General features: G+C 40.8%; 1 protein-coding gene across 1 annotated transcript; it reads left to right on the top strand.

Moving 5' to 3' along the window:
- The first annotated feature begins 7,324 nt into the window (after positions 1–7,324).
- On the top strand, positions 7,325–8,035 carry LOC135222464 (putative nuclease HARBI1). The gene has a single exon (XM_064260550.1). It carries the CDS (start codon positions 7,325–7,327, stop codon positions 8,033–8,035), a length of 711 nt encoding a protein of 236 aa, XP_064116620.1.
- Positions 8,036–15,638: the final 7,603 nt, after the last annotated feature.

Raw genomic sequence — 15,638 nt, 5'->3', positions numbered from 1 at the left:
AATATTTTTGGAAGAGAGCACAGTTGCCTGTCAGTGTTTTAAACATTTTGGAAAAGGTTGTTGGATTGGGAAGATAAAGGAGAGAGTGAGTATTCAAAGGGTTGAAGAATGGAAAAGTACCTACCAGTTTTTAACAATGTTACCAGGAAGATTCTGCGTGACGGTGGCAATGGTGTACTTGAGCGCTTAACTTGGGTTAGGGTGACTAAAGTAAGTCTAGAAATCTACTAAGAAATGGACGACAGAAATAACTGTTCCTTTGTGTGAAAAGATCAGGAAAGAGGCTGCAAGAATTATGGAGGCATAATATAATTTAGTAAGCCAGGGAAAGTAGATGGTAAGGTTTTAGTTAAAAAGTAAAAAAAGTGACTTACGGTGTAAGAACCAAGAGCACTTTAAAACAACAAAGTTTTCATGATGAAACAAAAGCTTGTGTTCGATTATACAGATATGAGACTAACTGGTAGGTCTCAGACAAGGATGTATTATGCTTCCATGGCTCCATTAGTTTTTTAAGACCTACTATTAGTTTAACAGACAGTGCAAGCACGTTTTTGGGCAATAAATCGGTAATGAACACTCGCATCAGTACGAGATTTTGCTATAGTGTATTACGCCCAGTGCTGTAATTTATAAGAGTATTATGAACCACTAATTGTAAAGAATAGTCACTTGTCCCTGTACCAAGAGGCAAAAACTCGATTAGCCTGAAATGGATACGAACACAACAGTATAAAAAAAGTTCCTCATACCCTCTCCCTCCACCTCCACCCCCTCCTCCTTCCTTCCCTCTCCTTTCTTCCCTCACCTGCCCTCCCCCACTCTTCTCTCTCTCTCTCAAAATTATTTAAGTTTAAACTTATTTTGAAATATTTTTTCTATCAATCTAATAGTTTACATTATCGTTTATATGTACTGATCCACTCGGTTGTTACCTGCCAGTTGACCGATTTATTTATGCATTGATCCACTCATCTCTCTCTCTCTCTCTCTGATAGTAGTACTGCAAATGTTTACTAGAGTGAGATATATCTGAATGTATGGTGTAGTAGAACGATACATATGATTGATGGTATAGCGACTGTTATACTTGTGTTTGGTTACCGTCTTCGCAATCCTCATTTGGACTCAGGACATCAGCCATATACTTGTATTACGAAGGTGGAGAAAAGATGGCCACCTCGGAACATATCTGCCGGCATGGTTGCAGAAATGCGTTTGTCACGCAACTTTTCAACTTTTTTAGCAAAGAGAAAGTCGCCAATTGCCTTCAGGTTGGTTTGAATAGGTAACTGGTTATAGTGACTCTATGTGTTACAAATAAAAGTTGAACCTTTCGACCGGACATTCGTTTAAGATAAAGCCTTGATTATACCGATGCACATATATTGAAGTTATGAATGTTTATTTTGTGTGTATATATACCACTACGAGAGAGAGAGAGAGAGAGAGAGAGAGAGAGAGAGAGAGAGAGAGAGATGAGCGGATTAATACATATATAAATCGGTCAATTGGCAGGTAACAACAGAGTCAATCATTAGATATATAAAACAATGTAAACTATAAGATAGTAGATAGATAGACAGATAGAAAAAATCATACAAAATAAGTTTAAACTGAAACAACTTTGAGAGAGAGAGAGAGAGAGAGAGAGAGAGAGAGAACGGAGGGGGAGGGCAGGTGAGGGAAGAAAGTAGAGGGTAGGCGTTACTTTTTTATACTGTTGTGTTCGTATCCATTTCTGCCTAATCGAGTTTTTGCCTCTTGGTACAGAAACAAGCGTCTTTATTCATTTGCAGTTAGTGATTCATGATACTTTTATAAATAACGGTACTGGGTGCAATACACTATAGCAAAATTTCGTACCGATACGAGTGTTCTTTACAGAGTTATTGTACAACAACGTGCTTGCACTGTCTGTGAAACCAATAGTAGTTACAAGGAGAAGAAAAGACACTGGATGTCAAGCAAAGTTGAGGGATATGGGAGGGGCTTGTGCATGGACTTCGCAGCGGATATCCACAGACCACAGTGTTCATAGGTGGTACAAGATAATAATAAAAAAAAGTAAAAAATGCGTCGAAGTTTTTTCGGCGCAATCAAGTTTTATGTACAAAGTATAATACTGTATCAAACCGTCAACTATGACCGGCAGTTCTCCAGTTGCTCAACAGATGCGGTTGAGTGAGGGTGCGTCCCATGGTTCCGGAAAGCACTGGTAGATGCACGATCATGGCTAGCTTTAACCTTAAATAAAAAAAATAAAAAAATAAACTACCTAGGCTAGAGGGCTGCAGTTTGGTGTGTTTGATGATCGGAAGGAGGATGATCAAAATACCAATTTGCAGCCCTCTAGCCTAGGTAGTTTTTAGGATCCGAGGGCGGACGAACGGACTGACAAATAAAGCCGGCACAATATTTTTCTTTTACAGAAAACTAAAAAGGCTGAAGAGCCCTGTGAATGGATGCTAGAGTATACAAGTGTAATATGCGCCGAAGTTTCTTCAGTGCCATCGAGTTTTTCGTATAATATATTATGCTGTATGAAACTCTCAGCCACGCCCCATGAAACTCAGCTGTAGCCAGGTGGTGGCTTGTGTTGTTGGCACCTACAGAGGTGCCTGACGCAAAATCATGGCTACCTTTAACCTTTAAAAGCAATAAAAACTACTGGGGCTAAAGGGCAACAATATGATATGTTTGATGATTAGAGGGTGGATGATGAAAATACCAATTTGCAGCCCTCTAGCCTCAGTAGTTTATAAGATATGAGAGTGGACAGAAAAAGTGCGGACGGACAGAGAAATAGCTATCTCAGTAGTTTTCTTTTACAGAAAACTAAAACCTCATGGATGGAGGATGGATATCAGTTCGGATATCGCAAATATGAAAGATGTGCTGACTGACGTAAGTGGGAGTATGTTAAAGGATAATGGTCACATGAGCAAAGAGGTGAATTACAGAATTTGAAGTATTGGTGAAACAGAATACAGGCAGGGTCTCTGCAGAGTGTTTGGAGAGAAGTCAAAGATGTGATGTATAAAAGGAAGGATAAATCAACTTTTATGCATATGCGTATATATATGTATGTGTGTACAAAAAAGTATGGAAGCATTTGTAAATAATTGCTTGCACATTATGCTAGGGGTAACAAAAACTGAATAATAGAAATGTCGAGATATGGTACAGCTGTGGCTACAAGTGTGAACATACAAAATGAGGTGAGTGGCATAGTGTGAGTATGGCATGGACAAATAAGTTTTAAGATATGCTCTAGTGCAGGCATATGAAGTAGCTGTAGGACTTTTCAGACTAGGAGGTTCCAGTTTAGCTTTCAACTTGGAATACAAAATTTAGGCCAAAGCCAAGCACTGGGATCAATGGCGTCATTCTCCGCTGAAAATAATGTTGAAACAATTGTCGGAAGGAGGTGGAAAGTAAGATGGAAGAAAGAGAATATAAACGGATGCATAGTAAAACGAATGAAAGGTTGAAGCTAAGAGCCAAAGGGACGCTGCCAAGAACGTTAAATAGTGCCAACAGCGTACCATGTGAAGTACACTGATGACACCACCTCTCTATAGGAAGCTTCTGAATTTACTGGATGAAAATGGGAGCATCTCTGTCTCTCTCACGGAATTAGAATATAAAGTTTAGGTCAAAGCCAGGCGCTGGAACCTATGAAGTCATTCACTGCTGAAAGGGAAAGAGTAAAAATGCTTTCAAGGTGTAACAAGAGGAAAACCCCGCTGTTGCACTATGAAACAATAATTAGAAGATAGAAAGTAAGATGAAGAACGAGAATATGAACAGAGATAAAGTAAAATGAATGAAAGGGTTTGCTGCTGGGGGTTGAAGGGACGCTGCAAAGAACCTTAAGTAATGCGTACTGTGAACTGTGTGACGCACACTGTATGGCAATAACCCATACGGGAGTTCTCTCTCTCTCTCTCTCTACACACACACACACACACACATATATACTAGATACATATAAGTCTATAAGTAATATCTATATATATATATATATATATATATATATATTAAATGAGTTGAAAGATAGCCTTGTGGTGGACGTGGCCTTTTGGCATTATAACTGTGTTATTAAATTTCTGATTAGATGAACTGTAACATATAACAAGCAGACTTTCCCAAATCCTTGTCCATTCAGGCAGTCTGGAATATCTTGTATGATTCTAGGTATGTTGATTCCCGGTTTTTTATTCCGGTTATTTGATTCCCGGTAAGTTGATTTCCAGTATTGTTGATTCCCGGTAGTTTGATTCCAACTTATTAACGAAGAAATAATGAGCTTCTGATAATTTTTTTTTCAGGACCTATCCCTTGTAAATTTGTTTTGTAAGTAAATTGCCTATTGGCTCATTTACCCAAATAGGAATTTATTCATTAACAATAATTTCAATAACACAATTAAAATAGAAAAAAGAAACATGTAAAGTCTTTGTACAGAAACAATATTTATTAAAAAATATTCAAAAAAATTTGGTGAACAAAAATACTTATAAAAGTGTATTAAAAATGGGGAAATGCTAGTTTTAATCATGTAAAATCCTTGCAATAGCTCTCAGGAAATCGGTTTCTGTGAATCATACCGAAAAATAATATTTTTTAGTCTCTCGTTCAAGTCCTTGTACTTTCGTTTCTCTGGAATACCGTGGCCACCGTCAAACTGAACTTTCTTCAAATGGGTAAGGCTTTTTTTTTTTAATAATGCTAAAATTAACTTCACATATTAGGATGAACACCTGAAACAACACTCTGTAGAGCACAGTGGTACCCTTCTAAATTGTTATTGGTGCGAGGTTGATCTTGCAAAGTTCTCTCACGTAAATTCCATATATGCATAGGAAAAGGGGGTGCTATTCGCCTTCGTCGATGACCTCTACCCCTCTCGCACTCAATATAACATGCCTCAGAATAGGAAACCAGTTCTTGAGGTATGTCCTCGTCGTCTGGAAGCTCGTCAAAACCATCTACCACATCATCCATAGGAAGTAGTGACGGGACAGAAAAACACCAAACTTTCACACTGAATTCAGCATCTCTGTGATATCTTTCTTTAAAACCCTAATAATAACCTTGCGATAAATGCTTTGCGATAAGTGGAAAACGCATGATGAAAAAGATACATTTGGGAAATAATTACGTGCACTGTTCACATACGCATTTTCAAAATCCACCATGTACACATGGGGATTTAAATTGAGGCATAATTCCAACATTTTCTTCTTTCTTGTCTGGGAGGAAGGCAAATAACCTTGGTACACTGAAGTTATGCATCTGAATATTTAAAGTAAAAAACTGGAAATATATTTTAGGCACACACTTAAACCTTCCATCCCCGGCTAAGTGTTTTGCAAGCAACAAATCATCAAGTCCCTGATTTGTTGCAAAAATGAGTAATCTACTTTCATCTGTTTCGCCGCTGTCAAATTGTAGGAAAACTTCACCACTGTCCAATATCCTAAACTCGTCTGGTAGTATAAATCCAGTCCTATCTGTGTACGGGAAGTATGGGAACTACTTCATTAATTTGACGCCGTTTCCGGGTGCTTAGACTCAAGCATGATGACGAGGGTCGTTGGGCTCTTGCATTTTCACTTAATGTTGCACTTGGCTTGAAAGTGATGCAGCCTCCAGACAAGTTAAGGCCTCACATATTTTTGGTTTTGTTTCACATGAACTGTGATGATGTTCACCAATAGGGTCCAGTACCTTGTAGTCCTTTTCTTCTGTTGAAGTATGCAGGTGTGCTTTGCAGCTCTTCACATCACACCTCCAATAAATTTTTGATCCATCAGCATTTGTTCTATGCTTTTCGTAAGTGTAATTTAAATCGTCAACGAATTTCTGTCCTCCACGGGTACTTAGAATGGTATGAGGCATAGTTAAAAACTGGTTTCCGAATACAGAAATGCCTTAGTAAATAAGACATTTCTTTATTTGGAAGTTTGTTTTTGTAAATAAATGGTCGATTTGTAAATAATTGGTCTGTTTGCTTATTTACTAGAATAGGTATGATCAGTCGGGAATCAAACTACCGGGAATCAACAATACTGGGAATCAACTTGCCGGAAATCAAATAACCGGAATAAAAAAAATGGAAATCAACATACCGGTCACCATCTTGTATATACAGTTTACGTAAAACCACTAAGAAAATAGTTTCTAACATGAATATAGGCGTAAATAAAAACAGTGACATTTCACATTAATATCTGTATAATTGATTATTTCTTTTAACTAAACTTATGCAAGGAACTAGTGCATCTCTGATAATGGATCAAAAACGTAAGAGAACATTGCTCTTCCTTTTTGACGCTGCAACAGAAAACGGTGCAAGTGGAAACTGTATACAAATAAAAATGATAATCTCAAAGGTTATTGCTTTGACAGCACACGCCTACGTTACTCATATCTTTTTTTTCCATTTATCCTTCTGAGTTAGTCTGCACCTATGTTGAACTTTCCTGGAATGCTCTCCACTCAAAAATTGTGGGTCTGGAGTGCCTGCAAGGCTGAAAGTCCAAGGATCACCCTTGATCCATGGACTTTCAGTAATTGCAATGTTGAAAGTATGCAAGTGGTTTGTGGACTATCTCATCACAAAATGTGGTCTCATACAAGTAAAGGTAGGTTTACACCTACGCAATTTTGTGTTCCGGGTTGTTACGGCGTGGCACGGACCTGTGCGGTGTGTTACGGGCATGTTACGACGGGTTGTTGCGGTGACGTTGCGGTGTCTAGAGGAGTGTTACGATGTTGGTGTGGTTTTATGGTGGTTGTTGCTATGCCAGGGCACGCGCTCTTGCAGCTTTGTTACTCTGTGTAACAGTGTGTTGCGGGTGGCTTGTGGTGTTGCTGTGGAGTGCACGCACATCTGCACGAGACACGACGTGGAACGGTGTATGATTGTTGCACATGCACCGTGCCACACCGTGCCAGATATGAACCTTGGGTATATATAGAGGCCTGCCAATCACATCCTTCATTCCACGCCCACCCAGCATGCAATATGGACCTCAACAGCCTCTCACCCCAGGAGACCCAGAGATTTTTGGTAGCTGTCCTGTGTCTCTGTGCAGTCCAGGTCATTGGCAGGTTGAGAAGACGTACTACAGTGCCACAGCCACCTGCACCATTACGCAGAGAGGACGGCAGGGCAGGGCGGATTTGGGCTTGGAAGTGACTAACACGGCGACAACTACATGGAGACTATGACCAGCTACTACAAGAACTGAACAAGGAGGACCGCAAAGGACACAAGAACTTTCTACACATCTACCCTGAATTGTTCGAGGAGATGGTCGAAAGGCTGACACCTATTTTCAAGAAGGACACGAAAATGCGGCTTGCACAAGAGGTGGGACTCAAGTTGGTGGTCACTTTCCGCCACCTGGCAAGTGGGAACTACTATACAAGCCTCCAATACAGCTTCAGAGTCTCCAAGAGTTCCATATGCCCAATTGTCCCATTAGTCTGCCAAGCCATTATCGACACATACAAACGAGAAGTGATGAAGTGCCCCAAGACACCAGAAGAATGGAATGATGTAGCAAAACGATTCGCCTCTAAGTGGAACTACTTCAATTGTGTGGGAGCCCTGGATGGGAAGCACGTCGCAATCAAGAAACCCAAAGGTGGAGGATCACTATATTTCAATTACAAAAAGTTCCACAGCATCGTCCTCATGGCCCTCTCCGATGCAAAGTACAGGTTCCTGTTCGCCGACGTCAGTGCAGAAGGAGGTGCTGGGGATGGAGGAACCTGGCAGAAGTGCAACCTGGCCAGGGCTATCACAAACAACCGAGCAGGACTCCCACAGGACAGAAATCTGCCTAACGACGATGAACCCATCCCCTTCCACATAGTCGCCGACGATGCCTTTGCTCTCAATCCGTGGTTGATGAAGGACTACTCCCACCAATCACAAGATCCCACCGAACGACTATACAGCTACAGATTATCTCGGCTCGTCGTGTGGTGGACAACGCATTCGGCCTGCTGCAGATGAGATGGCGAGTCTTCGGGACGACGATGCAACAGGATGTACAGGTGTGCAAGAAGATAACTTTCTGTGCATGTGACATGCACAACCTGGCACTGCAACGCTACCCATGTGCTGGTACCGACGTCGACCATGAGGACCAACACCATAACATCGTACCAGGTACTTGGAGGCAGGAGTCGCTGAACCTCATGGAACGACTCATGGCAAGAAGGGGACCAAACTACACACGTCGAGCAAATGCTGTCAGAGATTACCTGGCCCAGTACTACTCATTGGAGGCAGGTGCAGTGGAATGGCAAGAGCGAAATAAAGATCATGATGCATTTCTCATTGTTTTATACTCATATACTTTTGTATTGTCCTAATAACAATATTATTATAATAAAGAATATTGGAATGATGATTGGTACATATAAAAAATGATGTTGGAAAATAATTAACTGAAAGTAATAATAACATAATCCATAATAATGAGACATATGAGAAGCAAATGATGGACATAACAAAAATACTTATACTAAACAAACATGTAAAGCATAGAAAGTAAGAAAATGAACATGAAAAGCATAGAAAGTAAGAAAATGAACATGAAAAGCATAGAATGTAAGAAAATGAACATGAAAAGCCTAGAAAGTAAGAAAATGAACATGAAAAGCATAGAATGTAAGAAAATGAACATGAAAAACATAGAAAGCAAGAAAATGAACATGCAAAGCATAGAATGTAAGAAAATTAACATGAAAAGCATAGAAAGTAAGAAAATGAACATGAAAAGCATAGAATGTAAGAAAATAAACATGAAAAGCATAGAATGTAAGAAAATAAACATGAAAAGCATAGAATGCAAGAAAATGAAATTGGGACTTGGTTTATACCTTAACATTTTCAACTGCAAATATCACATATTATCAACTGAGGTCAATATATCATTGGTCTGTTACTGATTTTTCATTGTTCCCCTGTTAATAACTATGTCCAGTCAATGTTAATTATTGTTTCATTATCATATTTGTATGTGTTCATGTTCATTTCATCATGTTCTCAATATTATATTATTGTTCTTTACCTTGTATGTTATTATATCATTTGATGCCATATTTATTTCATGTTACATTTCATTTTATAGTTCAAGTTATTTTCCGAATTCTATTTATTTCATATTTCATATATCATATTTCATGTTAGATTCCTGCCATATTTATTTCATGTTACATTTCATTTTATAGTTCAAGTTATTTTCCGAATTCTATTTATTTCATATTTCATATATCATATTTCATGTTAGATTTCCTGTTATATTTCTTCTTGTTATTATTCTTTATGGACATGCTCTTTCATTATTCGATTACATTTCATAGTTCAAGTTATTTTCCGAGTTCTATTCATTTCATATTTAATATTTCACATATATTTCATTTTATATTTCCTGTTATACTTCATGTTATTATTCTTTATGGCCATGCTTTTTCATTATCAATTTCATTTCACCCAATCATATCATCATATATATTGTCATGACATATAAATTATGCATCAATTAGGGAAATGTAAATGCAAGTCAGTATTTCAATATATTTATTACAAAAAGAAACATTATGAATGTTATAGAATTTACAAAATCATTTACTATTACAAAAAAAACAAAAAATTAAATTATTATTTAAAAAATAACATTATATTTATTTGCATTGCTTACAATATCACTCCATTGATTCAGGGTCAATGTCCTCCTTTTCACCTGGGAAGATGGTCAAGTCGTAGGTGGGGGGATCCTCTGCGGCAGTAGGTTTCGGTGTCGAAATGCTGGCACCAGGGGTAGGGGGCCGCAAGTCTGCCAAGAGACTGTTGACCAACGGCTACAGCACAGCTAAGAAGTGGAAGGTCGAGGAGAGAAGTTCAGTGGTGTCGACCCTCCACTGGGGAAGAATGATGGTGTCGCTACCCATGTCGCCTGTGTCGAGTACACCTGCTGCTGCTGAGGCTGCTGTTGAGGAATGGGATCACAGAAGAACACAGGTTGGGGTTGAGACGCAAACCACTGGTGTGATGCTCCCTGAATCGGTAGCAGTGCAGAAGCTGTCGAAGTTCCTGGTTTAGTCTGCGTTTCTTTATCAATTTGTGGGGGCGTCCCATGGGAACAACCCCCACGAGCCTCTTTCGTCGTGGCATACTCTTCCTCGGGTCCCTCCAAACTGTGACAAAGCCTGATGACTTGCTCAAAAAAACGGCTTCTGGTATCGTCGAGGCACTTACTCCAAGAGTTGAGTCAAGTACTGGACAAATATGGTGATGTCATGATGCGTATTGTCCTGTGCTTGTGGCATCAGTGTGTTGATGCTTGTCATAATCTGGGTCAGCTGAGTCTGCAGTCCTTCTGTAGAATCAACTGTGTCAGCGGATAGCCGTCGGTCCTCTGGCAAGTTGGTTGTTCTCTTCTGCTTCAGCCGCCTCCTCCACTGGATCGAAGCTGATGATAGACCCGACATGTCAGTAGAGGAATCGTCATCGTCAGTTCTCTACAACAATACAGGTGAGAACCAATCGCTTGTTACTCTGTGGGTTCGTGGGTGATGTGACCTCCCAGGAATGCCCACGTAGTCATCACCTCCTCCTCCCGTGGTGTCCTGTTGTGTGCAGGCGACCCAATCTTGTACTCCCTCTTCTCTATCTTCCCAAAGTCGGTATGGAGAGCCTCGAAGTACTTCCAAACTTGCTGGAAGGTGCAATTCGTGAAGTTTGCTGCCAGTTCACGCGAGAGTTCCTCCTTCCTCCTCGGATTTGACCATTGCCTGTCCCGCTTGTCGTACAAGGTAGGGTGAACCTTGATGAATTCGACGATGATACCTTTGTCCTCTGGCGTGAATGGGTAGTCTTGTATGTCTTTCTTGCTGGGGATGTATCGTTTCTTCGGCTGCACTACGATACCACTCAGGCCTGCAATGTCCTGGGTTTCCACAAGCAATAGGGTCGGCTCAACAGGCAGCTCTTCGTCGTGGTCAGGGTCCAACGTCTCCGACCGTTGTGAAGGTTGGATGTCCTGGGTGTCCTGGGTGTCCTGGGACTGCTGGGTAGGCCTGGGGGTGGTCTTCCAAAGAGGCATCGTGACACGTTGCTGGGTGAGCGTGGCTGGGTGAGCATCGCTGGGTGAGAGTGGCTGGGTTAGCGTCGCTGGGTGAGAGTGGCTGGGTATCCGTGTCGATAGGCTGTCAAGAGCGCGAATGATGCCCCCATGGTCAGTCAGGTCCCTTTTATCCTCCCCAGAATGCGTGGCAATCTTCCATCCAATCTACCTAGGGAGACGCCGTAACACACCACACGCATGCCGCATGCCCCGCAACATGTGCGCGCCATGTATTAATAGTGTATGATGGCGCCGTAATGGCACCGCACGGGCACCACACAGCGCCGTAACATCACGCCATAACACTCCCTCGCGGGTGGTACGAAGTCGCACCACATCGCACCACGTGCTGTGTGGTGCGGTGTAGCACGGCACCCACTTACGGCTTCATGCGACTTCATCACGCAACCAGACACTGCACAGAAATTTGAAATTATTTAAAATCCGGGCGGCGTCATGCAGTTTTAACGGTCCACACCAGCCACCGCCAGCGAGGTGGCGCGCTTTTGGTGCGCTTTTGGTGCGGTTTCTTGCAGTCCCATGCTGTAACAGCCCGCACCACAAAAGTGCGTAGGTGTAAACCTACCTTAAGGGTGAAATCTCTTTACTACAAATATTATCACCAGACACTTTCTTTTGCCCGAGAATCGATCTCGCGGCCACCGAGGTGGCAGGCCAAGGCCATACCGATCACGCCATTGAGGCACTCTTGCTAGTTTTATACTCGATGCTTCCACCCTCAAAAATAAAGTCTTAATGAAGTCTGGTACTCATGGCATCAGTGGCTTTCCTAATGCCTGCTTCAGTCCAACAAATCCCTGTAGTTGAGGTTCTTTCCACTCCACTTTATTCTGTTGTCCCTTCTTCACTAGATCGGTCAAAGGTGCTGCTAGACTTGTGTAGTTTTTCACAAACTTGCTTTAGTAGCTAGTCAAACCTGTGAAAGACCTCACTTGCAGAGTCTTGGTCTTTGGTGGTGCTGCATCCTGGACCTTCATCAGCTTTGCCTCACTTGCAGAGAAAAACAATTGGAAAGCCAGAGTACCAGTCTGCTTCCTCATTCTCTAGAATGTCTTTGAACCCCCTGATGTGTTTTTCCCATTATGCTATACAAGTGAAACACGTCCACAAAATGTTCAGTGTCCTTGGTTCCTGTTAGCATCTTCCTCATCACACCTTTGAATATTAATGTCTAGTTCATGACACCCAACTTGTGTTACTTCCACAGGAATCTACCAATATCCTTAACTCAAGTCCACCTTGATGAAAAATCTATCGTTGCCTAATTTTACCATCATAGCCTCAAGATTTCCCATGTACTTACTTTCAAATTTGGTTATGGTTTTCAACCAATGATAATACATGCAGAGGTTATTTGATCCATCCTTTCCCCCACCATCACTACACAAGCAGTATGCAGAAGTTAACCTCTAGATGATTCCCATCTTGAGGATCCCCAGGACGTCTCCCTGGATCAGTTTCCTGATAGCAGAGCCTATATATATATGAGCCCCATCACTTCCAGGCTTTCCACTGAACTACAACAGGACGCCAGGTTTGTTTACATTTCGGGCAAGATGCATAGTGCTACAAACAGCACTGGGGCATAACTATGAGCTTATAGAGCACTGTAGACAGCAGATTTAAGTTGATATACATACTTTCACTGTTATGATGGGTTGAAAGGACAGACATACATTACTTTAATGTACTTTTGTGTGGAAGATGAAGTATTTGAATGCATAAAAGGGCCAGTTTGACAGCCTCACCATCACTCATACTGCATTTTCCTGGCCTAAAGAGCATTCACTACCAAAATAATGTTGCTCTTTCAATACACAACTGCAATATTAATGAAAAAATATTACAGCTACATAGGCAGTTCATATAACATCATTTATGGCAGTCAACCTCCTCAGCTGACAGTTTACACTTGTCAAAGTTATGGCCGCAGAAATGGGTTAACTTTCAACCCTTACTTACATGGAAATAATTCTATGCCCTTACTTTCTGATATAAATGCAGCATTCTTGGCTGTTTTTAACAATTATTAAAAGACTGCAGTATTTCATTAAAATCATTTATTATATATGAACAACAATAATGTAGAACATCGTATAGTTTATTCTTTTGCCTTTTTTTAACAATCAATCATTTACAATTATATAGAAAATTATACAAATTCAACAATGAAGCTCTACTGTGAATCATATTAGTTAGGACTGTTAAAATATACACCTGAAGGCGATGTGGAAATTGTGAAATAGAACGGACAGGCCACAATCTGTAGAGTATTGACTGGACCAGTAAATCTATTATTTATGTCGACATCCAGTGTTGATCAAAATTATGGTCTTGCATAGATAAACCCATGTAACAGTGGTAATTGAAAAATAATACATTATGTACAATATAAACAATCACAAGAACATGGCCACTATAAATGCTGAAGTATCTTTGCTTTTCTGTCATTTGTGTTGCTTTGAGTAAGCATTTTTCTGGTCTCGAAGTTGAAATAGCAGTAGAGCCTGTAGCGAAGGTGGAGCAGGATGATGAAATTCAGGAGACTTCCATCTGGAAGGTACCTGATTCTCAACTTTGCCCAGCAGTTGAAACAGGATGTTGCTGCTGACAAGCAGACTGCGGACCTGCTTTTCAAACTCCTTGTAAGTGTTACCAGAGGCCATTTGGAACACTGTGCACCTTTCCCTAAATGTAAACAAACATGGTGTCCTAGAAGTGATGCGGCTTGTATATACTGGCATTGCTAATATTATACATCTTTGTTCTAACTGACTGCTCTATCATCACTTTGATGCAATCTCCTCCTAACAATGTCCTTCCTCGATTGCTGGTTAAGATGTCTTGGTATTCCTCCAGTAACTGGAACACCTCCTTCTGGTTGACATCTCAGCGTCTTCTCTCCCTTCAACCAGTCATCATCTGGGATTACTTGGTCCTAGTCACCTTTTTCCTCAATGACAGTTGCAATCAGGCATCTCTCTTTTTCAACGACTGCTGCTGCTTCATTCTATAGTCCATGGAATTAACTATCTCCCTGACTCTATAAGACCCTCTCTACTGCAACATCAGTATGTTTGCCCCCATTGGTAGCAATGTTGATACCTTCTGTCTCAACTTGAAACAATGTTCTCTGGACCTCTTGTTAGAGTGATGTTTCTGGTGTCCCTGTGATGCATATAAATTCCCCCTGGCTAGATGACAGAGTTCTTCCAGGTGATTCCTCGGCTCTAACACATACTGGGAGGTGCTGCACATTTCATCTTCACAGTCCATAATTCCTTGAGAATCTGAACTGGTCCTCTCATGGTCCTTCCATGCAAAACCTTAAACGGTGAAAATCCTGTAGATAAACCTTCAGTCACTCCTGGCACATCTTCAACATAGAGTTCTGCACATCAGTAATCCTTTTGCATATTCTGTTGCATTATACAGTCGTAGATAGTTGCTTGATACTTGCAAGATGGCTCATCTCCCTCATCATCTTAGAAGTAAACTTGGTACCTCAGTCACTGAGCATTTCCTTGGTTAATCCTACCCAGCTGAAAATTTCAAGTAGTTCCTCTGCCACCTGCTCGCTTTGCAAGGAGTGCAGCCTCTGGATAACTTGTAGCAAAATCTAGTGCCGAAAAGATGTAAGTGAAGCATCTTCCCTAGCTGCATCTTGCTAGTGTAGCCCCTTGGTGGAGTCTTCTGGCAAATTAGCAAGGCCTCCAAAATGTGGTAATGTCCACAGTCACTTTTGGCCTATTAAAACTACTGGTTATAGAGTTAACGGTCTTCTTAGCTCCAAAATTACCACTCACAGCAGACTGATAAGTCCCACTTCCACTTAGGCCAGATAAATCTGTGGTACAAGGTTATGCTGCACTTCTTCAGCAACCTTGCCCAAGAAAAAACAGTATGACATTATTAATAACCTTGAGCTTAAAAGTTCCTTCACCCTTTGTCCTGTATTCTGCCTTAGTTTTGATTGTCACCCTTGACCAACTAGGCTACGATCCTTCCACTGGGCTTCATTTAGCTGCTCTCCTCCTACATCTATGATGCTAGAAGTTAGTGCCAGTAATTTTATACTGTATTCCTCTTGTTAGACTTGGTCTCTGGTCACAACCCCTGTTGTCTCAGTACTAACCTCTTCCATATCAATTCATGCATTGCTTTCCTCTGGCCTGTTCCTTTTGTTTTCTATTTGTCCATTCATACAGCTTTCTCATCCATCTCAGTCTCAGCTTTGATCATTCTTTTTTTTAGGTTCTTAATGCCTAAAACGTTTCCAAGAATAAGGTTATAAATAGCATGCTACTCTCCTTCATAATAGAGTATTTACATAAATCTATGCAACTGTATACCTATGGATACTTCTATCAACAAGTGCATGAACCCATTTCCTAACAGACATTTGGTCTTCAGTTACCAAAGCTTAAAGTACATTTGTTCTTGTCCAACCTCTATCTCAAAGCA

Source organism: Macrobrachium nipponense, chromosome 3 (assembly GCF_015104395.2).
Source record: "Macrobrachium nipponense isolate FS-2020 chromosome 3, ASM1510439v2, whole genome shotgun sequence".
Lineage (NCBI taxonomy): Eukaryota > Metazoa > Arthropoda > Malacostraca > Decapoda > Palaemonidae > Macrobrachium > Macrobrachium nipponense.
This window is presented reverse-complemented; position numbering and strand designations above follow the sequence as displayed.

Excerpts from the sequence above, each read along its gene's own strand:
- LOC135222464 (XM_064260550.1), top strand. The coding sequence starts at position 7,325 with ATGGTCGAAAGGCTGACACCTATTTTCAAGAAGGACACGAAAATGCGG.